The sequence below is a fragment of the Oncorhynchus mykiss genome, chromosome 2 (assembly GCF_013265735.2).
Source record: "Oncorhynchus mykiss isolate Arlee chromosome 2, USDA_OmykA_1.1, whole genome shotgun sequence".
In the NCBI taxonomy this organism is placed as follows: domain Eukaryota; kingdom Metazoa; phylum Chordata; class Actinopteri; order Salmoniformes; family Salmonidae; genus Oncorhynchus; species Oncorhynchus mykiss.
The window spans coordinates 103,125,740-103,152,460 of NC_048566.1; the positions used below are offsets into that span (position 1 = coordinate 103,125,740).

The 26,721-nt window shown below is 45.6% G+C and overlaps 1 protein-coding gene across 2 annotated transcripts; it reads right to left on the reverse strand.

Moving 5' to 3' along the window:
- Positions 1-8,600: 8,600 nt before the first annotated feature.
- Positions 8,601-15,998, reverse strand: LOC110501401 (annexin A2-A). Of its 2 annotated transcripts, none has more exons than XM_036961364.1 (13): positions 15,871-15,998; positions 14,822-14,879; positions 14,525-14,618; positions 13,654-13,748; positions 13,349-13,462; positions 13,015-13,105; positions 12,747-12,826; positions 12,075-12,134; positions 11,739-11,832; positions 9,940-10,035; positions 9,726-9,784; positions 9,287-9,409; positions 8,601-8,959 (listed from the first exon to the last, which is right to left on the reverse strand). In XM_036961364.1, exons 2-13 carry the CDS (start codon positions 14,867-14,869, stop codon positions 8,900-8,902), a joined length of 1,014 nt encoding a protein of 337 aa, XP_036817259.1. In that variant the 5' UTR covers positions 14,870-14,879; positions 15,871-15,998; the 3' UTR covers positions 8,601-8,899. The 2 variants fall into 2 exon arrangements, with proteins under 2 accessions (XP_036817259.1, XP_036817264.1); XM_036961369.1 differs by having other exon boundaries at positions 15,875-15,960.
- Between the last annotated feature and the right edge of the window lie 10,723 nt (positions 15,999-26,721).

The window sequence follows — 26,721 nt, forward strand, 5'->3', positions numbered from 1 at the left end:
CTGTCCAGGGACTAGGGTTGATCTGAGCGTTCAGACCACACTGGACGCTCTGTCCAGGGACTAGGGTTGATCTGAGCGTTCAGACCACACTGGTCGCTCTGTCCAGGGACTAGGGTTGATCTGAGCGTTCAGACCACACTCTGTCCAGGGACTAGGGTTGATCTGAGCGTTCAGACCACACTGGTCGCTCTGTCCAGGGACTAGGGTTGTTCCGAGCGTTCAGACCACACTCTGTCCAGGGACTAGGGTTGTTCCGAGCGTTCAGACCACACTCTGTCCAGGGACTAGGGTTGTTCCGAGTGTTCAGACCACACTGGTCGCTCTGTCCAGGGACTAGGGTTGATCCGAGCGTTCAGACCACACTGGTCGCTCTGTCCAGGGACTAGGGTTGATCTGAGCGTTCAGACCACACTCTGTCCAGGGACTAGGGTTGATCTGAGCGTTCAGACCACACTGGTCGCTCTGTCCAGGGACTAGGGTTGATCTGAGCGTTCAGACCACACTCTGTCCAGGGACTAGGGTTGATCTGAGCGTTCAGACCACACTGGTCGCTCTGTCCAGGGACTAGGGTTGTTCCGAGCGTTCAGACCACACTCTGTCCAGGGACTAGGGTTGTTCCGAGTGTTCAGACCACACTGGTCGCTCTGTCCAGGGACTAGGGTTGATCCGAGCGTTCAGACCACACTGGTCGCTCTGTCCAGGGACTAGTGTTGATCCGAGCGTTCAGACCACACTCTGTCCAGGGACTAGGGTTGTTCCGAGCGTTCAGACCACACTCTGTCCAGGGACTAGGGTTGTTCCGAGTGTTCAGACCACACTGGTCGCTCTGTCCAGGGACTAGGGTTGATCCGAGCGTTCAGACCACACTGGTCGCTCTGTCCAGGGACTAGTGTTGATCCGAGCGTTCAGACCACACTCTGTCCAGGGACTAGGGTTGTTCCGAGCGTTCAGACCACACTCTGTCCAGGGACTAGGGTTGTTCCGAGCGTTCAGACCACACTGGACGCTCTGTCCAGGGACTAGGGTTGTTCCGAGTGTTCAGACCACACTGGTCGTTCTGTCCAGGGACTAGGATTGTTCCGAGCGTTCAGACCACACTGGTCGCTCTGTCCAGGGACTAGGGTTGTTCCGAGCGTTCAGACCACACTCTGTCCAGGGACTAGGGTTGATCTGAGTGTTCAGACCACACTGGACACTCTGTCCAGGGACTAGGGTTGTTCCGAGTGTTCAGACCACACTGGTCGTTCTGTCCAGGGACTAGGATTGTTCCGAGCGTTCAGACCACACTGGTCGCTCTGTCCAGGGACTAGGGTTGATCCGAGCGTTCAGACTACACTGGATGCTCTGTCCAGGGACTAGGGTTGATCTGAGCGTTCAGACCACGCTCTGTCCAGGGACTAGGGTTGATCTGAGTGTTCAGACCACACTGGACACTCTGTCCAGGGACTAGGGTTGATCCGAGCGTTCAGACCACACTGGTCGCTCTGTCCAGGGACTAGGGTTGTTCCGAGCGTTCAGACCACACTGTCCAGGGACTAGGGTTGATCTGAGCGTTCAGACCACACTGGTCGCTCTGTCCAGGGACTAGGGTTGATCCGAGCGTTCAGACCACACTGGACGCTCTGTCCAGGGACTAGGGTTGATCCGAGCGTTCAGACCACACTGGACGCTCTGTCCAGGGACTAGGGTTGATCCGAGTGTTCAGACCACACTGGTCGCTCTGTCCAGGGACTAGGGTTGATCCAAGCGTTCAGACCACACTGGACGCTCTGTCCAGGGACTAGGTTTGATCCGAGTGTTCAGACCACACTGGACGCTCTGTCCTGGGACTAGGGTTGATCCGAGCGTTCAGACCACACTGGACGCTCTGTCCAGGGACTAGGGTTGATCCGAGCGTTCTGACCTCAGCTGCAGTCAAGCACCCAAGATAACGTTGGCTTGCTGGCTAGCTACTTCCAGACACAAATGAGAGAACACCCCACTTTGACCATTCTGTACAGCACTTTGATACATCAGCTGATGTAAGAAGGGCTTTATAAATACATTTGATTTGATTTTACTCTCCCTAACAGAGCTGTTTACGCTGTTTACATGTTATCCATAGCGTTGGTGACTAACTGTGTTGCTGGCAACAATTTAATTACGCATTTTTGCCAACGTTTACAGACACCGGCCATATTCAACGGGTGTCGAGGGTTTGTAAATGGACCGGTTATTGTGCACTCTGGCACACAGACGAGGGCTCTGAAATCGGAGTAGATAGCCAGAGTGAACGCACCCCTAGGAATATAAAATTATGACGTGGAAGTTAATACCCGGGTCATGGCAAGAACGTATACATCCATTGGGAAAATATTTTTTTCAATTAATACAATTCTCTTTTAAGGTCCATATTTTTGTGTTTTTAAGGTAAAGGACACCTGATCCTATATTTAAAGCCTTTTGGAATGCACATTTTTTACACTAAAATAACAAGTGACATTTCCAGGGGACAGAAATGGCACAGCATTGTAGGAATGACACAGCTGGTAAGTTAGCTACTCTGTAAATTAGCTACTCACCAAATGAGCTACTCTGTAAGTTAGCTACTCACCAAATGAGCTACTCTGTAAATTAGCTACTCAGCAAGTTAGCTACTCTGTAAATGAGCTACTCAGCAAATTAGCTCCTCTGTAAATTAGCTACTCTGTAAATTAGCTACTCAGCAAGTTAGCTACTCTGTAAATTAGCTACTCAGCAAGTTAGCTACTCTGTAAATTAGCTACTCAGCAAGTTAGCTACTCTGTAAATTAGCTACTCTGTAAATTAGCTACTCAGCAAGTTAGCTACTCTGTAAATTAGCTACTCAGCAAGTTAGCTACTCAGCAAGTTAGCTACTCTGTAAATTAGCTACTCAGCAAGTTAGGTACTCTGTAAATTAGCTACTCAGCAAGTTAGCTACTCTGTAAATTAGCTACTCAGCAAATTAGCTACTCTGTAAATTAGCTACTCTAAGTTAGCTACTCTGTAAGTTAGCTACTCTGTAAGTTAGCTTGCCTTGCTAGAAAGTAAAAGAAACGAGATGAGAAAAGTAACTACAGGAAAATGGTTTATCTTCTGAAGCTATTTGGTTATCTTGATAGAAATTATAAAATGTTGCTTTCTCACAAAATAAATGCGATCTCTTTGACGGGCTATCTCCATGGTAACCAGGTAGTCAATCTTTATGCCATACATGCCACTGTAAAAACCCTTAAGTATGCCCTTACCTAAGGAAATATTTGAGCGGCTCTATGCAACACTCCCCTAACCCGGACGACGCTGGGCTATTGTACGCCGCCCAATGGGACTCCCGATCATGGCCAGTTGTAATACAGCCCGGGTTCGAACCCGGGTCTGTAGTGATTTCTCTAGCACTGCAAATTGGACTCCAAAACACTTGATAATCTGCAAATTTCAAGATGTCTTGCCCATGTCAAGGCCCCCAGTACCAGAGGCAGCAAAGCAACACCCGCAGCAAACCATTATCAAACCTCTCCATCTTTGATTGTAGGGAGGCTGTTCTTTTCTTTGAATGCTTAATTTGGTCGTCAGTAAATTAACACAGCGGAGATCTGTATTGCCAAATAACTCTCATTTTGTTTCATTGGTCCAGAGAACATTTTCCCCAGGATTTAAGCTTGTTTAGGTTTTTGAGAAGTTCAAATCAGGCTTTCTTGTCTCCTTCAGCAGTGGGGTCTTCCTATGTTTACCAATGACCAAATGTAGTGTTGAAAGAAAGGACTAGCTCCACAATGAGATAGGGTGCAAGCCAGGCAGCAATCTGTTAGCCAGCCTGCCAGTTTAGTGGAGTCTGCCACTAGCACAGTCAGTGTAGTCAGCTCAGCTTTCCCATTGAGACCGTGTCTGTGCCTCGACCTTGGTTGGGCAAAACTAAACATGGCGGTGTTCGCCTTAGCAATCTCACTAGGATAAAGACCTCATCTATTCCTGCCATTATTGAAAGAGATCGTGATACCTCACATCTCAAAATAGGGCTACTTAATATTAGATCCCTCACTTCCAAGGCAGTTATAGTCAGTGAACTAATCACGGATCATAATCTTGATGTGATTGGCCTGATTGAAACATGGTTTAAGCCTGATGAATTTACTGTGTTAAATGAGGCCTCACCTCCTGGTTACACTAGTGACCATATCCCGCAAAGGCGGAAGTGTTGCTAACATTTACGATAGCAAATGTCAATTTACAAAAAAAACATATTTCGTCATTTTAGCTTCTAGTCATGAAATCTATGCAGCCAATCAAATCATTAACTTATAGCTACTGTTTACAGGACGTACTTTGGTGCGAAAGGTGCAAATCCCAGAACAATAGCAGAGGACTTTGTGAAGATGCTGGAGGAAACAGGTATACATTTATCTATATCCACAGTAAAACGAGTCCTATATCGACATAACCTGAAAGGCCACTCAGCAAGGAAGAAGCCACTGCTCCAAAACCACCATTAAAAAGCCAGACTACGGTTTGCAACTGCACATGGGGACAAAGATCGTACTTTTTGGAGAAATGTCCTCTGCTCTGATGAAACAAAAATAGAACTGTTTGGCCATAATGACCATCGTTATGTTTGGAGGAAAAAGGGGGAGGCTTGCAAGCCGAAGAACACCATCCCAACTGTGAAGCACGGGGGTGGCAGCATGATGTTGTGGGGGTGCTTTGCTGCAGGAGGGACTGGTGCACTTCACAAAATAGATGGCATCATGAGGGATCTGGACATATTGAAGCAACATCTCAAGACATCAGTCAGGAAGTTAAAACTTGGTCGCAAATGGGTCTTCCAAATGGACAATGACCCCAAGCATACTTCCAAAGTTGTGGCAAAATGGCTTAAGAACAATAAAGTCAAGGTATTGGAGTGGCCATCACAAAACCCTGACCTCAATCCTATAGAAAATTTGTGGGCAGAACTGAAAAAGCATGTGCGAGCAAGGAGGCCTACAACTTGACTCAGTTACACCAGCTGTCAGGAGGAATGCACCAAAATTCACCCAACTTATTGCAGGAAGCTTGTGGAAGACTACCCAAAACATTTGATGTGTACTACATCATGAAGTGAAGTGTGTGATGTGTACTACATCGTGAAGTGTGTGATGTGTACTACATTGTGAAGTGTGTGATGTGTACTACATCATGAAGTGAGGTGTGTGATGTGTACTACATCATGAAGTGTGTGATGTGTACTACATCGTGAAGTGTGTGATGTGTACTACATCGTGAAGTGTGTGATGTGTACTACATCGTGAAGTGTGTGATGTGTACTACATCATGAAGTGAGGTGTGTGATGTGTACTACATCATGAAGTGTGTGATGTGTACTACATTGTGAAGTGTGTGATGTGTACTACATCGTGAAGTGAGGTGTGTGATGTGTACTACATCATGAAGTGTGTGATGTGTACTACATCATGAAGTGTGTGATGTGTACTACATCGTGAAGTGTGTGATGTGTACTACATCGTGAAGTGTGTGATGTGTACTACATCATGAAGTGAGGTGTGTGATGTGTACTACATCGTGAAGTGTGTGATGTGTACTACATCATGAAGTGAGGTGTGTGATGTGTACTACATCGTGAAGTGTGTGATGTGTACTACATCATGAAGTGTGTGATGTGTACTACATCGTGAAGTGTGTGATGTGTACTACATCATGAAGTGAGGTGTGTGATGTGTACTACATCATGAAGTGAGGTGTGTGATGTGTACTACATCGTGAAGTGTGTGATGTGTACTACATCATGAAGTGAGGTGTGTGATGTGTACTACATCGTGAAGTGTGTGATGTGTACTACATCATGAAGTGAGGTGTGTGATGTGTACTACATTGTGAAGTGTGTGATGTGTACTACATCATGAAGTGAGGTGTGTGATGTGTACTACATCATGAAGTGAGGTGTGTGATGTGTACTACATCATGAAGTGAGGTGTGTGATGTGTACTACACCATGAGGTGAAGTGTGTGATGTGTACTACATCGTGAAGTGTGTGATGTGTACTACATCGTGAAGTGTGTGATGTGTACTACATCGTGAAGTGAGGTGTGTGATGTGTACTACATCGTGAAGTGTGTGATGTGTACTACATCGTGAAGTGTGTGATGTGTACTACATCGTGAAGTGAGGTGTGTGATGTGTACTACATCGTGAAGTGTGTGATGTGTACTACATCGTGAAGTGAGGTGTGTGATGTGTACTACATCATGAAGTGTGTGATGTGTACTACATCGTGAAGTGTGTGATGTGTACTACATCATGAAGTGAGGTGTGTGATGTGTACTACATCATGAAGTGAGGTGTGTGATGTGTACTACATCATGAGGTGAAGTGTGTGATGTGTACTACATCGTGAAGTGTGTGATGTGTACTACATCGTGAAGTGTGTGATGTGTACTACATCGTGAAGTGAGGTGTGTGATGTGTACTACATCGTGAAGTGTGTGATGTGTACTACATCGTGAAGTGTGTGATGTGTACTACATCGTGAAGTGAGGTGTGTGATGTGTACTACATCGTGAAGTGTGTGATGTGTACTACATCGTGAAGTGAGGTGTGTGATGTGTACTACATCGTGAAGTGTGTGATGTGTACTACATCATGAAGTGAGGTGTGTGATGTGTACTACATCGTGAAGTGTGTGATGTGTACTACATCGTGAAGTGTGTGATGTGTACTACATCGTGAAGTGTGTGATGTGTACTACATCATGAAGTGAGGTGTGTGATGTGTACTACATCATGAAGTGAGGTGTGTGATGTGTACTACATCGTGAAGGTTGTGATGTGTACTACATCATGAAGTGAGGTGTGTGATGTGTACTACATCGTGAAGTGTGTGATGTGTACTACATCATGAAGTGAGGTGTGTGATGTGTACTACATTGTGAAGTGTGTGATGTGTACTACATCATGAAGTGAGGTGTGTGATGTGTACTACATCATGAAGTGAGGTGTGTGATGTGTACTACATCATGAAGTGAGGTGTGTGATGTGTACTACACCATGAGGTGAAGTGTGTGATGTGTACTACATCGTGAAGTGTGTGATGTGTACTACATCGTGAAGTGTGTGATGTGTACTACATCGTGAAGTGAGGTGTGTGATGTGTACTACATCGTGAAGTGTGTGATGTGTACTACATCGTGAAGTGTGTGATGTGTACTACATCGTGAAGTGAGGTGTGTGATGTGTACTACATCGTGAAGTGTGTGATGTGTACTACATCGTGAAGTGAGGTGTGTGATGTGTACTACATCATGAAGTGTGTGATGTGTACTACATCGTGAAGTGTGTGATGTGTACTACATCATGAAGTGAGGTGTGTGATGTGTACTACATCATGAAGTGAGGTGTGTGATGTGTACTACATCATGAGGTGAAGTGTGTGATGTGTACTACATCGTGAAGTGTGTGATGTGTACTACATCGTGAAGTGTGTGATGTGTACTACATCGTGAAGTGAGGTGTGTGATGTGTACTACATCGTGAAGTGTGTGATGTGTACTACATCGTGAAGTGTGTGATGTGTACTACATCGTGAAGTGAGGTGTGTGATGTGTACTACATCGTGAAGTGTGTGATGTGTACTACATCGTGAAGTGAGGTGTGTGATGTGTACTACATCGTGAAGTGTGTGATGTGTACTACATCGTGAAGTGAGGTGTGTACTACATCATGAAGTGAAGTGTGTGATGTGTACTACATCATGAAGGGAAGTGTGTGATGTGTACTACATCATGAAGTGTGTGATGTGTACTACATCGTGAAGTGTGTGATGTGTACTACACCGTGAAGTGAGGTGTGTGATGTGTACTACATCGTGAAGTGTGTGAACTACATCAAGTGAAGTGTGTGATGTGTACTACATCATGAAGGGAAGTGTGATGTGTACTACATCATGAAGGGAAGTGTGATGTGTACTACATCATGAAGGGAAGTGTGATGTGTACTACATCATGAAGGGAAGTGTGATGTGTACTACATCATGAAGGGAAGTGTGATGTGTACTACATCATGAAGGGAAGTGTGTGAACTACATCATGAAGGGAAGTGTGTGATGTGTACTACATGAATTGAGGTGTGTGATGTGTAATACATCATGAACGGAACATTTGTTCTACAATGTTCACGTTTAGAGCTTTGATTTCCAGTAAATGTGTTGTACATTATTCCATCTGAATATAGAATATTAATTATGGAGTCAACATCTCGTCGCCGTTAACCTTCCCTCCTTTTATAAATTGGAGAATAACTAACGAAAAATGTAATTTTATTCAAAAGATAAGTGGATGAAAGCATGTCAGTTTCAGACCAGAGAAGAGGAGTAGCTACTGAACTTCCTCTACCACCCTCTAGTGGTCACCTATAGTAACTGAATATGATTACAAGCTGACTTTTTCCTTGCCCCTTGGAAAAATGAGTCACGATGTGATATTGAAAATTACTTGGTAGAGCATGACGCTTGCAATGCCAGGGTTTCGGGTTCGAGTCGCATGGGGAGAACCAGTACGAAACTACTGTCAGTCGCTCTGGATAAAAGAGTCTTTTAAAATTACAAAAATGTGTGAAGAACACTTTGCCAAAGTAACTTTATTACCAGTTAGGTTTGTTACAGGAAAACAGTGGGTTCAATATCTTCATCTAATGAAATACTTCAGTAGAATGATGCTATTAATATCCAGATGATAACGTCCAATAGTATGAGTAAACCTCTTAATGTAGGAAGTTGTAGTTCAGTGGCTACCAAACTAATGCCTGGACATTGTAGTCCAGTGGGGGTTGTAGTCTAGTAAGCAACCTTCCCAGCAGTGGACATAACGACCAGTATGCCGAAGGCTTGTAGGTAATGAAGTCCAGATGATGTTTAGTCGTCTCCTCCACACAGAGACAGCATGGCCTTCTGGTAATCCCCCTTAGTGTGCTCCTGGAGAGGAGAGAGATACAGGGTCAGGTTAGGGACTGGCGGGGGGGGCATCAGGATTAAAGGCCTAACAGACATGCGGAAAATCAATGGCACTTTCTCAAAACCCATTGGAGGAGAAGGTCAGAGGGGAGAGACCTCTGGCTTTTCTCCTCCAATGGGTTTGTAGAAGGAGAAAGAGGACGTGAGGTGTATGCAACTGAGATCTTCCCATAGAGATATGAGGAGGTGGTAGAGTAGGGTGGTGTTACTGACAGATTGTCTGGAATAGAGACTGTTAGTGTGGGGAGGTGCTAGGGTGTAGAGGTATATTATTGTAGCGTTACTCACAGAGATGGTCTGGAACAGAGACTTGCCGGTCTGACTCTTGAACTCGGTTCTGATCTTCATGAGGTCGACTTCACAACGAGACACCATGATCCTCGTCACCACCTTCTCCTTCGCACTTTTACCCTGCAGATTAGAAATATACTGATTATCAACCTGCAGATTCTAAATATACATCATATTATCACCACCTTCTCCATAGCCCCTTTACTCTGCACAGAGGAGAGACAGTAAACAGGCTAGTAGTAGGAGTACCAGTACTCTGCACAGTACACAGGCTAGTAGTAGGAGTACCAGTACTCTGCACTGTAAACAATCTGAATGTCTCAACACTACATGGTGTAAACTGACTGCAGTATTCCTTGTACTGTTTACATCTTTTGCAAGTCCCCCAAATTAAAACTAGTCAAAGAACCAGGAATTTATACGTTTATTCATTTACCTTCATGGCCTCTGCAAGTCTGCTGGCGAAGTACAGAGGTTTGTTCTCAAAACACTCAACTGTAACAGAGAGACAGAGGAACTCAGAAGCTGCTCATTAGTAAGGAACTCCTCACCTGGCTGTCCAGGTCTTAATTGAAAGGGAAACTAAACCCGTAGACACTCGGCATTCCGTAGAATGAGTTTGACCACCTTGGTTTAAAGTAATGACTTACCGAGTGTCAGGAAGGACTTCTCCAGGTCTCCTTTCACCTCCTTCCTGATGCTCTCCTGCATGTCATAGGGACTGTAGCTCTTATACCTGTCAAACACTGGAGCAGACAACACACATTCAGACTGTCTTTTACCTGTCAAACACCTCGGGGCGACAGGGATCCTTTAACATCCACAGAGACCGAACATTAATTCAGCTCATGTAGCTGGTATATGCTTATAGTCTCTGTTAGTCAGGTATGTCCCTTTCTGCAGGTGTCAGGCATGTCCCGTCTGTCTGGTATACCGTCATCAATAAAATACATTGCTGTGTAGCAGTCTTCATCGACCTGGCCAAGGCTTGCGACTCTATCAATCACCACATCGGCAGTCTCAACAGCCTTGGTTTCTCAAATGACTGCCTCGCCTGGTTCACCAACTACTTCTCTGATAGAGTTCAGTGTGTCAAAGGGCCTGTTGTCCGGGCCTCTGGCAGTCTATGGGGGTGCCACAAAGTTCAATTCTCGGGCTGACTCTTCTCTATGTATATAAATAATCTCAACGATGTCGCTCTTGCTGCTGCTGATTCTCTGATCCACCTCTACACAGACAACACCATTCATACATCTGGCTCTTCTTTGGACACCGTTAACTAACCTCCAAACGAGCTTCAATGCCATACAACACTCCATCCGTGGCCTCCAACTGCTCTTAAACACTAGTAAAGCCAAATGCATGCTTTTCAACCGTTCGCTACCCGCCCGCCCGACGAGCATCACTACCCTGGACGGTTCTGACCTAAAATATGTGGACAACTACAAATACCTAGGTGTCTGGTTAGACTGTAAACTCTCCTTCCAAACTCACATTAAGCATCTCCAATCCAAAATTAAAATTGGCTTCCTATTTCGCAACAAAGCATCCTTCACTCACGCCACCAAACATACCCTCGTAAAACTGACTATCCTACCGATCCTTGACTTCGGCGATGTCATTTACAAAATAGCTTCCAATACTCTACTCAGCAAATTGGATGCAGTCTATCAGTGCCATCCATTTAGTCACCAAAGCCCCATATACTTACTACCCACCACGGACCTGTATGCTCTCGTCGGCTGGCCCTCGCTACATATTCGTCACCAGACCCACTGGCTCCAGGTCATCTATAAGTCTCTGCTAGGTAAAGCTCCGCCTTATCTCAGCTCACGATAACACCCACCCAGAGCACGCGCTCCAGCAGGTATATCTCACTGGTCATCCCCAAAGCCAACACCTCCTTCGGCTGCCTTTCCTTCCAGTTCTCTGCTGCCAGTGACTGGAATGAATTGCAAAAATCGCTGAAGCTAGAGACTTACATCTCCCTCACTGACTTTAAACATCAGCTATCTGAACAACGAACCGATCGCTGCAGCTGTACATAGTACATCTGTAAATAGCCCATCCAACTACCTACCTCAACCCCATATTGTTTTTGTTTACTTTTCTGCTCTTTTGCACACCAGTATCACTACTTGTACATTATCATCTGCTCATCTATCACTCCAGTGTTAATCTGCTAAATTGTGATTACTTCGCTATTTTAGTGCCTTACCTCCTCACGCCATTTGCACACACTGTATATAGACTTTTTCTATTGTGTTATTGGCTGTACGCTTGTTTATTCCATGTGTAACTCTGTTGTTGTTTGTGTCGCACTGCTTTGCTTTATCTTGGCCAGGTCGCAGTTATAAATGAGAACTTGTTCAACTGGCCTACCTGGTTAAACAAAGGTGAAATAAAATAAATACTAAATTAATATGTGGTCTGTTAGTCTGTCAGGTACCTTTCTGCAGGTGGGGAACACTCCTCTCTGACATGATGGAGATCCAGGTGGCCACATCGGTTCCTTTCCTCTTCACTCCAGCATCATACAGGGCCTGAATACCATATTACACATTACTAGAACCTTAAACATACAGGCCCTGAATAACATATTATATAACACATATCTATTTCATGGCCTTAAACATACAGGGCCTGTATGGTATCACTAGACACCATCATAAAACTCTATTGTAGTGAACCTTACTCAGCTTTCAAACTGCGATTATTCATGTATAGATCTGGTTGATGTATCCATGGTGACAGATTACTAGACAGGACAATATATTGTTCTTACTCTGGCATCTTCATCGATCTTCTCATAGTCCACCACACTGGAGGGTTCTGCCCTCTTGGCCTGTCAACAGATAAGATTAGAACAGGATCAAAGATCAACTCAATAACAGACTAATTACTGCAGTCGTACCTGCACCAGGGATAGTTGGGGTTAGTTCGGGTCAGGGATGGGGTTAGTCCGGGTCAGGGATGGGGTTAGTCCGGGTCAGGGATGGAATTCAAGGTTTTTATCCACCGGCCCAGTCAACTAATTTGTTCTAGACCTGGTCCAAAACCTGTGTCATGTGACATTGTAAAAGACAGTTTCTCTAGCCAGCAGGTTACTCCAGCACATTTTCTACTCCTGGTCTAAAAAGTACTAGCCTCAGGCTATCTTAGTTTTCATCCCATGTTAGGGTCGTACCTGCACCAGGGCTACTTAGGGTCGTACCTGCACCAGGGCTACTTAGGGCCGTACCTGCACCAGGGCTACTTAGGGCCGTACCTGCACCAGGGCTACTTAGGGCCGTACCTGCACCAGGGCTACTTAGGGCCGTACCTGCACCAGGGCTACTTAGGGCCGTACCTGCACCAGGGCTACTTAGGGCCGTACCTGCACCAGGGCTACTTAGGGCCGTACCTGCACCAGGGCTACTTAGGGCCGTACCTGCACCAGGGCTACTTAGGGCCGTACCTGCACCAGGGCCAGCAGCAGCTTGGCGAAGTCTCCCGAGGTGTCTCCAGCCACATCCTTCTCCAGATCCTTCTTGAACACTGAGGAGATCGATCAGAGACATTCATACTACAAATGACAACATGATACATCCAGCCACAAGCCTAAAACTCCGTGGTCTAATGATGTAATGTTGTACTAGGTAGATAGACCTCCTGCTGACGGCAGCTTTTAGACACAGAAAGAGAATTTTAACATCTTATAAATTTAGCTCTGTGGATTCACTCACATTCCTTGTAGACCGTCTTAATCTCAGCCAGTTCTGAGGAGCTGCGAGAACAGACAATCTCTATCAGCACCTCCTCGTCCGTTCCTAGACCCTGCAGATACACAGGCGTGTTGCATTACCATAACATTGTACTATAAGGTTAGGATTATATTGTAAATGTCGGGTTAATCTCCAGTGACCTTTAACCCTCCTAACTGCACTGTAGACATACCACCAGGAGAAGGCAGTAGAGACCACTACACAGCTATCAGATTATAATAGAGTTAGTTACTGTAGACATACTACCAGGAGAGGGCAGTAGAGGTTTGGTTGATTGAAAGACACTGCCCAGTACCTTAATGGATCCTTTGATCTCGGAGGCATCATACTGAGTTGTACTCTTCATCAGACCTAAGATCACAGTCTCCAACGACCCAGATAGAGCCCCCTTCAGGGCAGTCACCAGATCCTACAGGAGAGAAACACAGAGCATGTTACTTAGATACAGGCCACGTTACAGTCAGAGTAACATAACAGATGCGACAACCCTCACAGGTGTCATGACAGTTCGCGTGACATAAGATCATCAGTGAAGGGTCATCTTATTGATTGAGCCAGTTGACCCTAGTTTATCTGATTGGTTGAGTTGTCCTCCTGTACCTTCTTGGCTCTCCTCTCATAAGCGAAAGCGATCTCTCTCCTCTGGCTGTAGGTCCTCTTGGTCAGAACATTGATGATGGTCGCTTCATCCACACCTGAGGTGACATCCCAGATAAACATAACATTCAGGAATAAGTGGACATTGTTCTATGTAACTAGACATTGTTCAATGAATTAAACTGATCAGTAAATCTGAATGACGAGGAACTCTTTAGTGGTTAGGCATTAATGATAGTGAACTGGCTATCCATTATACCAGTCTGGAGAGGGATGACTGGTAACTGGTTGTATCTGCCAGTCTAGCGGGAACTAGCTTGTCTGGATGCAACTCTGTCTGCCACTAGCTGGTATGAGGCTGCTGCTACTACTACTACTGAGGAATTGCCTTGGGAACAGTCCCAGTTCAGACAGGAAGCTGACTCACAAATACCACAGACTGTTGCCACATGGATACCTTTTACCCAGCCAGAGCCTAGCCCAGCCAGAGCCTAGCCCAGCCCATCCAGGGCCTAACCCAGCCAGAGCCTAACGCAGCCCATCCAGGGCCTAACGCAGCCCATCCAGGGCCTAACCCAGCCCATCCAGAGCCTAACCCAGCCAGAGCCTAACCCAGCCAGAGCCTAACCCAGCCAGAGCCTAACCCAGCCAGAGCCTAACCCAGCCAGAGCCTAACCCAGCCAGAGCCTAACCCAGCCAGAGCCTAACCCAGCCAGAGCCTAACCCAGCCCAGAGCCTAACCCAGCCCAGAGCCTAACCCAGCCCAGAGCCTAACCCAGCCCAGAGCCTAACCCAGCCCAGAGCCTAACCCAGCTTCTAGCCCAGGCAGAACAAAGACGTATTATTCTTCAACTTATATGTATGTCCCTCTTACCCTTCGTCTTGATAGCAGTCTCTATTCTGGCAGCATCTTTGTCTGGATCGAAGTCAATCGCAGGAACAACAGTTGGGTATTTGGACTCACAGGACTGTAATATATAATAGTTTATATTAATATAGTTTAATATTAGGGACAACAGTCAAGTATTTGGGCTCACAGAAGATTCAGAAAACAATAGAGTATTGGTCACTGTACAGTAGTGGAATACTAGTACAAATAGCAGTAGTAGCAGGAGGAGTACTGTAGTTTAATTTTCTACTGGAGTTTAACACCAACATTAATACTACTTACCCCCACATTAAGAGACAGTTGTCCTAGAAACTCAGATACCAGCGCCATGTTGACTGTCCTGTAGAGGGGGGGAGGGGGTGAGAAGTGTTTTAGAGACAGTTCTCCTGCTGAGAACCGTGTAGTTCAATGTCCTGATCACCGTCACTGGGAGTTGGGTAACTCAGACCATCCAGAGATCGTATTGGTTCTCAGGTGATGATTACATTCTTCTAACTGCAGCGTCTCTCTGAACTAATCATCTCTGTCGATATCTAAGAGGCACCAAGTCCTCTGTTTATCAAAATGACTAACTAGATATAATAGTTGACAGACTGTTACATGTGCAGCCTAGACACACCCTGATGAAACACTAGTTAGCACAGAGAACTAACCTTTACTACAACAACCTAAACGCTAATGACTTCTACACCCCAACTACTACATCTTAACCCCTACTTCCACACCCTAACCCCTATACCCTAACCCCTACTACCACACCCTAACCCCTACATCCTAACCCCTACTTCCACACCCTACACCCTAACCCCTACTTCCACACCCTACACCCTAACCCCTACACCCTAACCCCTACACCCTAACCCCTAACACCCCACCCTAACCCTTACTACCCCACCCTAACCCCTACACCCTAACCCTTACTACCACACCCTAACCCCTACACCCTAACCCTTACTACCACACCCTAACCCTTACTACCACACCCTAACCCATTTGGCAGACAACCAGCAGACACACCCTGGAGCTAGCAGCAGAGCCCTCTGTCTCAGAGAGGTAGTGCAGCTGAATCACTGCCTTCTCAGGACTGTTTATACAGAGGAAAGACTGCATTCTGAACATGCATATATTCTACTGGACATGAAGATAATAGAAACCGATACAAAACAATGCATGACAACACTGTGAATCTAACTTGGGTTTTAGTCCCCTACAAGCAAAAAAAAAAATCACAGAGCTAGTTTTGGGATGATAGAAATCCTTCCAAGAGCTAGATGAAGCCAATTGTTCGATACATTTATAGTAATGAATGTAAAAAGGAATTGTCAGTTTACCTGCCTGTGCTGAAGAGAGCTGTGGTGCTGTAGAATAGTCCTGGCTATGTGGCCTGGAATGGGTGTGGTGCTTAAATACCACAGGGAGGTTCTACATGTAGCTGTAGAACCTATAATACCGCTCTCTCCTTAGTCTCCACCCCTGAGTCAGACCCACAACACAAACACATTTGTACTAGAGATATACACATCTTAAGGTAGAACAGACAGCATTTTAACTACTTTATATGAAACAGACTAATCATAATATCAGTCAAAAATAGCAAATTCCCAGTTTATGTTACAAAATCAACTTTATAGGAAGTAAAAAAAAAAGAAGTTATATTTCACTCAAAAATAGAGTAAGGCATTGCTGGTAGAATAGATGGATGCAGTTCAATGCATGATTAATATAATTCACCAATACATTTCTTAGCAGTCCAAATATTGCTGTTAGGTTGTAAATCACAGCTGGCCTGGTACAATTTGCTGCCTCCATTCGGGATGCACTGTTTAAATTAACTCAATATTTTGGACAAAAACGGACCAAAGTAACGAAGGCTGGGAATGTCAATACAATTAAACTAACAAGGGAAATGATCGCAAGTCATCCATACCATGGCTGACAGGCTAGTTTATGTATTTATTTAGCAAGCTGAAAGCACGGAGCCTAACGTTAACGAGCTAACCGCTGGGAGGATGTCATTGGACGACTGGATCAGTGTCCGCCTTTCCGTCCATATCGGTTTCCGGTGGCTACAACTACAGATGCAGGTGCCATTTGGTTAGCAAACTAGCTATGTTGATCTTGAATATATGTCTTAGTTGTTAATTAAATGTATTTTGTATCGATTAAATGAGAGGGCAGACAAGTCCCCATTCAGATGTCAAAACGTGGGTTAGCACCGATGAGATATATAAACACGGTATTACCGACGTTATGTATTGGCCTTTGAGAGGCGTTGAACCCACCGGTCCTCAGCACTCCCTAGTAGGAGCAGTCCTCATATTAATGAATGGAATTCCAGTTCAAGTTATTGTTTCAAGGACCAAATCACATGTATTTCATTATTTTCTTGTTGTAGTGGGCTCAGTAACATTAGTACTCTACAAAAAACTACTTTCATTTAAAAGTATGTATTAACGTGTCTAATAGAATAAAGGTGTCAAAAACACAGTCCAGTTCAAAGTGAATGATGGCAGGCCCTACTGTCTGGAAACACACAGTCCAGTTCAAAGTGAATGATGGCAGGCCCTACTGTCTGGAAACACACAGTCCAGTTCATAATGAATGATGGCAGGCCCTACTGTCTGGAAACACACAGTCCAGTTCAAAGTGAATGATGGCAGGCCCTACTGTCTGGAAACACACAGTCCAGTTCATAGTGAATGATGGCAGGCCCTACTGTCTGGAAACAGTCCAGTTCAAAGTGAATGATGGCAGGCCCTACTGTCTGGAAACAGTCCAGTTCAAAGTGAATGATGGCAGGCCCTACTGTCTGGAAACAGTCCAGTTCAAAGTGAATGATGGCAGGCCCTACTGTCTGGAAACAGTCCAGTTCAAAGTGAATGATGGCAGGCCCTACTGTCTGGAAACAGTCCAGTTCAAAGTGAATGATGGCAGGCCCTACTGTCTGGAAACAGTCCTGTTCAAAGTGAATGATGGCAGGCCCTACTGTCTGGAGACAGTCCAGTTCAAAGTGAATGATGGCAGGCCCTACTGTCTGGAAACAGTCCAGTTCAAAGTGAATGATGGAAGGCCCTACTGTCTGGAAACAGTCCAGTTCAAAGTGAATGATGGCAGGCCCTACTGTCTGGAAACAGTCCAGTTCAAAGTGAATGATGGCAGGCCCTACTGTCTGGAAACAGTCCAGTTCAAAGTGAATGATGGCAGGCCCTACTGTCTGAAAACAGTCCAGTTCAAAGTGAATGATGGCAGGCTCTACTGTCAAATCAAATGAAATCAAATTTTATTTGTCACATACACATGGTTAGCAGATGTTAATGCGAGTGTAGCGAAATGCTTGTGCTTCTAGTTCCGACAATGCAGTAATAACCAACAAGTAATCTAACAATTCCAAAACTACTGTCTTATACACAGTGTAAGGGGATAAAGACATAAGGATATATGAATGAGTGATGGTACAGAGCAGCATAGGCAGGATACAGTAGATGGTATCGAGTACAGTATATACATGAGGTGAGTATGTGAACAAAGTGGCATAGTTAAAGTGGCTAGTGATACATGTATTACATAAGGATGCAGTCGATGATATAGAGTACAGTATATACGTATGCATATGAGATGAATAATGTAGGGTAAGTAACATTATATAAGGTAGCACTGTCTACTGTCTGGAGACAGTCCAGTTCAAAGTGAATGATGGCAGGCCCTACTGTCTGGAAACAGTCCAGTTCAAAGTGAATGATGGCAGGCCCTACTGTCTGGAAACAGTCCAGTTCAAAGTGAATGATGGCAGGCTCTACTGTCTGGAAACAGTCCAGTTCAAAGTGAATGATGAAAGGCCCTACTGTCTGGAGACAGGTTAGGGCTGGGGGGTAGAGGGGGTTAAGACTAGGGCTGAGAGGTGGAGGGGTTAGGGCTGAGTGGTGGAGGGGGTTAGGGCTGAGAGATGGAGGGGGTTAGGGCTGAGAGGTCGAGGGGGTAAGGACTGAGAGATGGAAGGGGTTAGGGCTGAGAGGTGGAGGGGGTTAGGGCTGAGAGGCAGAGGGGGTTAGGGCTGAGAGGTGGAGGGGGTTAGGACTAGGGCTGAGAGGTGGAGGGGGTTAGGACTTGGTGATAAGGGAATGTATATGTTTAAAGTAATGACTAAAGAATTCCACCCTGAAACGTAATTAATTGTGTGAAATGTATTAGGATTATTAAACTATAATCCAATAATATATGTTAATATTTCCACAGCTACTTATAAATATTAATATTCCTACACATACTTATCAATATGAATATTTCTACACCTACTTATTAATATTAATATTTCTACAGCTACTTATCAATATGAATATTTCTACAGCTACTTATCAATATGAATATTTCTACAGCTACTTATTAATATGAATATTTCTATAGCTACTTATTAATATGAATATTTCTACAGCTACTTATTAATATTTCTACAGCTACTTATTAATATTTCTACAGCTACTTATTAATATTTCTACAGCTACTTATCAAGATTTCTACAGCTACTTATCAATATGAATATTTCTACAGTTAATATTAATATTTCTACAGCTACTTATCAATATTAATATATCTACACCTACTTATCAATATTAATATTTATACAGCTACTTATCAATATTAATATTTATACAGCTACTTATTATATGAATATTTCTTTAGCTAGTTATTTTCTCTGTTGTCCCGGTTGTGTTGGTTGTGCTCTGGACAAAACACAGAGGTTAGAGTTAGGGTTGGAGATATTTTCTATTTGATTAGGATCCCCATTATCTGTTGCAAAAGCAGCAGCTACTCTTCCTGGGGTCCACACCAAACATGAAACATGACATAATACAGAACATTCACAGACAAGAACAGCTCAAAGACAGAACTAAATAAATAAAAAAATGGCGCGCATAGCCTACATATCAATACATACACACAGACTATCTAGGTCCAATAGGGGAGAGGCGTTGTGCCGTGATGTTTTGCTTTGTCTGTTTTTTGAAACCAGGTTTGCTGTTTATTTGAGCAATATGAGATCTCGTACAACGCTGTGTACTACTCCCTTTACAGAACAGCGCAAACTGGCTCTATAACCAGAATAGAAAGAGGAGTGGGAGGCCCCGGTGCCCAACTGAGCCAGACGACACGTACATTAGAGTGTCTAGTTTGAGAAACAGACGCCTCACAAATCCTCAACTGGCAGCTTCATTAAATAGTACCCGCAAAACACCAGTCTCAACTTCTTCAACAGTGAAGAGGCGACTCCGGGATGCTGGCCTGGAAGGCAGAGTTGCAAAGAAAAAGCCATATCTCAGACTGGCCAATAAAAATAAAAGATTAAGATGGGCAAATGAACAGAAAGAAAAACAAGGACATTTCTAAGTGACCCCACATTTTTTAACGATAGTGCATGTTTTTTCAACATCAGGTTATGGTCAATAATATCAAAGGCTGCACTGAAATCTAACAGTACAGCTCCCGCAATCTTCTTATTATCAATTTCTTCCAACCAATCATCAGTCATTTGTGTCAGTGCAGTACATGTTGAGCGCCCTTCTCTATAAGCATGCTGAAAGTCTGCTGTTCATTTGTTTGCAGGGAAATAGCATTGTATTTGGTCAACACACTTTTTCCCAACAGTTTGATAGGTCTGCTGTTAGAACCAGTAAAGGCCGCTTTACCACTCTTGGGTAGCGGAATGACTTTGGCTTCCCTCCAGGCCTGAGGACAAAGACTTCCCTCTAGGCTCAGATAAAAGATATGACAGATAGGAGTGGCTATAGAGTCAACTACCATCCTCAGTAGCTTTCCTTCTTGTCAATGCCAGGAGGTTTATTGATCGATTATTGACCGATAACAGTAATTGTTCCACCTCTACAACACTAACTTTACAAAATTCAAACTTACAATTATTTTCTTTCATAATTAGTTTTTTTATGCAGGAATATGAGGCTCACTGATCGTTGTTTGCATTTCCTGCCTAAGTTTGCCCACTTTGCCAATTAAATAATCATCAAAATCATTGGTAACATCAAATGGTTTTGTGATGAATAAGCCATCTGTCTCGATGAAAGATGGAGTGGAATTTGTCTGTCTGCCCATAATTTAATTTAAGGTTTTTTATATCATAATCTGCACATCTATCACTCCAGTATTAATGCTAAATTGTAATTATTTTCACCTCTATGGCCTATTTATTACCTTCCTCCCTGCTCTTCTACATTTCCACACACTGTACATAGATTTTTCTATAGTGTTATTGACTGTGCGTTTGTTTGTGTGTAACTCTGTGTTGTTGTTTGTGTCACACTAGTTTGCTTTATCTTGGCCAGGTCGCAGAGAGAACATGCTTCCTACAAGGCTCTCCCCGCCCTCCCTTTGGCAAATCAGATCACGCCTCCATTCTGCTCCTCCCCCCTATAGGCAGAAACTTAAACAGGAAGCCCCCATGATAAGGAGTGTTAAAACGTTGATCTGACCAATCGAAATCTTCAAGATGTTTTCATCACGCAGACTTGGAAATATTCCAGGTCGCCTCTGGGAATAGTGTCAACATATACACTGACTGTGTGACTGGGTTCGTCAGGAAGTACATAGAGGATGTTGTTCCCACTGTGACGATTACAACTTATCCCAACCAGAAACTGTGGATAGATGGCACCATTTAACCACAGCAAGATAACTGGGGACATGGACGAGAACAAATAGTCTAGCCATGCCCTCCGTAAAGCAATCAAACACACTCCTTCCGGCCCAGACGGCATCCCAAGCCGTGTCCTCAGAACATGTGCAGACCAGCTGGCTGGAGTGTTTTATGGACATATTCAATCTCTCCTTATCGCAGTCTGTTGTTCCCACTTGCTTCAAAATGTCAACCATTGTTCTTGTACCAAAGCAAGCGAAGGTAACGGAACGAAAAGACTATCGCAACGTGGCACTCACTCCTGTCATCATGAAGTACTTTGAGAGGCTAGTTAAGGATCATATCACCTCCACCTTACCGAACAGATCCACAGACGATGCAATCACCATTGCACTGCACACTGCTGAATCCCACCTGGACAAGAGGAATACCTGTGTAAGAATGCTGTTCATTAACAACCCTGGGTCTGAACCCCTCCCTGTGCAACTGGGTCCTAGACCTTCTGGCTGCCGACCCCAGGTGGGGAAGGTAGGTAACAACACCGCCAACGCGGGGGTGCTCAGCCCGTTCCTGTATTCCCTATTCACCCATGACTGCGTGGCCACTCAGGTCTCAAACTCAATCAACAAGTTTGCTGACGACACAACAGTGGTAGGCCTGATTACCAACAACGACGTGACAGCCTACAGGGAGGAGGTGAGAGCCCTGGCAGAGTAGCAGCAGGACAGTAACCTCTCCCTCAATGTTAACAAAACAAAGGAGCTGGTCGTGGACTACATGAGATAGCAGAGAGAGCACGCCCCCATCCACATTAACAGGGAGCGGGTCAAAAGCATGGTGAAGAAGGCGCAAAAGCAGGCTGAAGAAATTTGGCTTGGCCCCTAAGACCCTCACAAACTTTTACAGATGCATCATCGAGGGCATCCTGTCGGGCTGTATTACCGCCTGGGACGGCAATTGCAAATATGTGCAGTCAGCCCAAAGTATCTATCAATTTTGCTTTGGGGTTTTGCACTTTTTAAATATTAATATTCTCGACATAGCTCATGCCCTACAGGACATCTACCGCACCCGGTGTCACAGGAAGGCCATCAGACTGATAAATAGTCACCTCTAGTATTTAATGCTGTTCCAGGACCCAGTTGCACAGGGCTCAGACCCAGGGCCTCTAGCTTAATGATGAGTTTGGAGGGTACTATGGTGTTGAATGCTGAGCTATAGTCAATGAACAACATTCGTACATAGGTATTCCTCTTTCCAGATGGGATAGGGCAGTGTGCAGTCATGATGGCGATTGCATTGTCTGTGGATCTTTTGGGGCGGTAAGCAAATTGAAGTGGGTCTAAGGTGACAGGTAAGGTAGAGGTGATATGATCCTTGACTAGCCTCTCAAAGCACATAATGATGACAGACATGAGTGCAACGGGGCGATAGTCCTTTAGTTCAGTTACCTTTGCTTTCTTGGTTACAGGAACAATGACATGTACTCATATTCCATCAATAATATGTCATCAAATAAAATCACAGTTTATTTGGCGTTTGCACAGGTTACAGTGGAGTATATACAGGGATATGACATGGCACAGGTTACAGGGGAGTATATACAGGGATATGACATGGCACAGGTTACAGTGGAGTATATACAGGGATATGTCATGGCACAGATTACAGGGGAGTATATACAGGGATATGACATGGCACAGATTACAGGGGAGTATATACAGGGATATGTCATGGCACAGATTACAGGGGAGTATATACAGGGATATGACATGGCACAGATTACAGGGGAGTATATACAGGGATATGACATGGCACAGATTACAGGGGAGTATATACAGGGATATGACATGGCATTGTAACCTGTACTATTGAACTAACAGTGTGTAACACCCCCCCGCAGACTCCTCCCTCACGTCCCACTACTAGCTCCGGATCGGCTACACCAGATAATGTGATTTAACTAAAGATAGTTGGTATCCATTACTGGGAGTTACAGGAGAGGTACTGTTTGGCGAAGCACAAAGCATTTTCAACCAACCATAGTGATACTGTCTTTTTGTCCTTGATTCGTGGGGAAACAGGAGTCTCATAAAATGTCTGTGTCCAGTTGCAGGGGGGTCAGTTTTAAATTATTAAATTAATTATTGAAATAAATACTTGTTTTCTAAATTCAAACGGACCCACTGCTGAGGATAGGAAACAGGCCTGTTGATTGGATGAGAGGAGGAGAGGAGACAGGCCTGTTGATTGGATGAGAGGAGGATAGGAAACAGGCCTGTTGATTGGATGAGAGGAGGAGAGGAGACAGGCCTGTTGATTGGATGAGAGGAGGAGAGGAAACAGGCCTGTTGATTGGATGAGAGGAGGAGAGGAGACAGGCCTGTTGATTGGATGAGAGGAGGATAGGAAACAGGCCTGTTGATTGGATGAGAGGAGGATAGGAAACAGGCCTGTTGATTGGATGAGAGGAGGATAGGAAACAGGCCTGTTGATTGGATGAGAGGAGGATAGGAAACAGGCCTGTTGATTGGATGAGAGGAGGATAGGAAACAGGCCTGTTGATTGGATGAGAGGAGGATAGGAAACAGGCCTGTTGATTGGATGAGAGGAGGATAGGAAACAGGCCTGTTGATTGGATGAGAGGAGGATAGGAAACAGGCCTGTTGATTGGATGAGAGGAGGAGAGGAAACAGGCCTGTTGATTGGATGAGAGGAGGAGAGGAGACAGGCTTGTTGATTGGATGAGAGGAGGAGAGGAGACAGGCTTGTTGATTGGATGAGAGGAGGAGAGGAGACAGGCTTGTTGATTGGATGAGAGGAGGAAGGGAGACAGGCCTGTTGATTGGATGAGAGGAGGAAGGGAGACAGGCCTGTTGATTGGATGAGAGGAGGAAGGGAGACAGACCTGTTGATTGGATGAGAGGAGGAGAGGAAACAGGCCTGTTGATTGGATGAGAGGAGGAGAGGAGACAGGCTTGTTGATTGGATGAGAGGAGGAAGGGAGACAGGCCTGTTGATTGGATGAGAGGAGGAGAGGAGACAGGCTTGTTGATTGGATGAGAGGAGGAAGGGAGACAGACCTGTTGATTGGATGATTCTTCTGTTCTGCCTGTGCATGTTTAATCATCGTCACACTCCCTCTGAAAGGCTCTGTTACAGGAGACTGCAGAAGCAGAGCTGCTCATTGGATGATACTTCTGCATGTACATGTCCATCTGAATTGCACTTAGTTTCATCACAGCCTGTCAGCACTGAGGGTCCTGTGTGAATGGAGGTTCAGGCCAGAGCATGTTGCTGTCAGCCTGTTTCTGTTGGTTTAACAGCAGGTTTAACAGCAGGTTACACAATGTAACAGTCTGCTGCTCCATCTCCTCACTAGATCTGTCACCTAGAGATTTCATAACATACTGCTCCTCCACATTCCTCCGTCTCTCTCTGCTGTAAAACCGTGTTCTCAGTGAGAGCACGACATTCAGCGTGGGAATGTGGGTTCAAAGGTATCTCATTCACCTCATTGTCTTCTTGATGAACTGTGTGTATATCCTGTCTATTTGGAGAGGCAGGTAGCTTAGTGGTTAGAGAGGCAGGTAGCCTAGTGGGTAGAGAGGCAGGTAGTCTAGTGGTTAGAGAGGCAGGTAGCCTAGTGGTTAGAGAGGCAGGTAGCCTAGTGGTTAGAGAGGCAGGTAGCCTAGTGGTTAGAGAGGCAGGTAGCCTAGTGGTTAGAGAGGCAGGTAGCCTAGTGGTTAGAGAGGCAGGTAGCCTAGTGGTTAGAGCGGCAGGTAGCCTAGTGGTTAGAGAGGCAGGTAGCCTAGTGGTTAGAGCAGGTAGCCTAGTGGTTAGAGAGGCAGGTAGCCTAGTGGTTAGAGAGGCAGGTAGCCTAGTGGTTAGAGAGGCAGGTAGCCTAGTGGTTAGAGAGGCAGGTAGCCTAGTGGTTAGAGAGGCAGGTAGCCTAGTGGGTAGAGAGGCAGGTAGCCTAGTGGTTAGAGAGGCAGGTAGCCTAGTGGTTAGAGCGGCAGGTAGCCTAGTGGTTAGAGCGGCAGTAGCCTAGTGGTTAGAGCGGCAGGTAGCCTAGTGGTTAGAGGCGGCAGGTAGCCTAGTGGTTAGAGAGGCAGGTAGCCTAGTGGGTAGAGAGGCAGGTAGCCTAGTGGTTAGAGAGGCAGGTAGCCTAGTGGTTAGAGCGGCAGGTAGCCTAGTGGTTAGAGCGGCAGTAGCCTAGTGGTTAGAGCGGCAGGTAGCCTAGTGGTTAGAGGAGGCAGGTAGCCTAGTGGTTAGAGCAGGTAGGTAGCCTAGTGGTTAGAGAGGCAGGTAGCCTAGTGGTTAGAGAGTCAGGTAGCTTAGTGGTTAGAGAGGCAGGTAGCTTAGTGGTTAGAGAGGCAGGTAGGCTAGTGGTTAGAGAGGCAGGTAGCTTAGTGGTTAGAGAGGCAGTACCACTCTCCAATACAGTCTTTAACCCCTCACCTCCCACCCTGCAGCGTGGACTAGTCTTTAACCCCTCACCTCCCGCCCTGCAGCGTGGACTAGTCTTTATCCCCTCACCTCCCACCCTGCAGCGTGGACTAGTCTTTAACCCCTCACCTCCCACCCTGCAGCGTGTACTAGTCTTTAACCCCTCACCTCCCACCCTGCAGCGTGGACTAGTCTTTAACCCCTCACCTCCCACCCTGCAGCGTGTACTAGTCTTTATCCCCTCACCTCCCACCCTGCAGCGTGGACTAGTCTTTAACCCCTCACCTCCCACCCTGCAGCATGGACTAGTCTTTAACCCCTCACCTCCCACCCTGCAGCGTGGACTAGTCTTTAACCCCTCACCTCCCACCCTGCAGCGTGTACTAGTCTTTATCCCCTCACCTCCCACCCTGCAGCGTGGACTAGTCTTTAACCCCTCACCTCCCACCCTGCAGCATGGACTAGTCTTTAACCCCTCACCTCCCACCCTGCAGCGTGGACTAGTCTTTAACCCCTCACCTCCTGCCCTGCAGCATGGACTAGTCTTTAACCCCTCACCTCCCACCCTGCAGCATGGACTAGTCTTTAACCCCTCACCTCCCACCCTGCAGCATGGACTAGTCTTTATCCCCTCACCTACTGCCCTGCAGCATGGACTAGTCTTTAACCCCTCACCTCCCACCCTGCAGCATGGACTAGTCTTTATCCCCTCACCTCCCACCCTGCAGCATGGACTAGTCTTTAACCCCTCACCTCCCACCCTGCAGCGTGGACTAGTCTTTAACCCCTCACCTCCCGCCCTGCAGCAACGTGGACTAGTCTTTAACCCCTCACCTCCCGCCCTGCAGCAACGTGGACTAGTCTTTAACCCCTCACCTCCCGCCCTGCAGCATGGACTAGTCTTTAACCCCTCACCTCCCGCCCTGCAGCAACGTGGACTAGTCTTTAACCCCTCACCTCCCACCCTGCAGCATGGACTAGTCTTTAACCCCTCACCTCCCGCCCTGCAGCAACGTGGACTAGTCTTTAACCCCTCACCTCCCACCCTGCAGCATGGACTAGTCTTTAACCCCTCACCTCCCACCCTGCA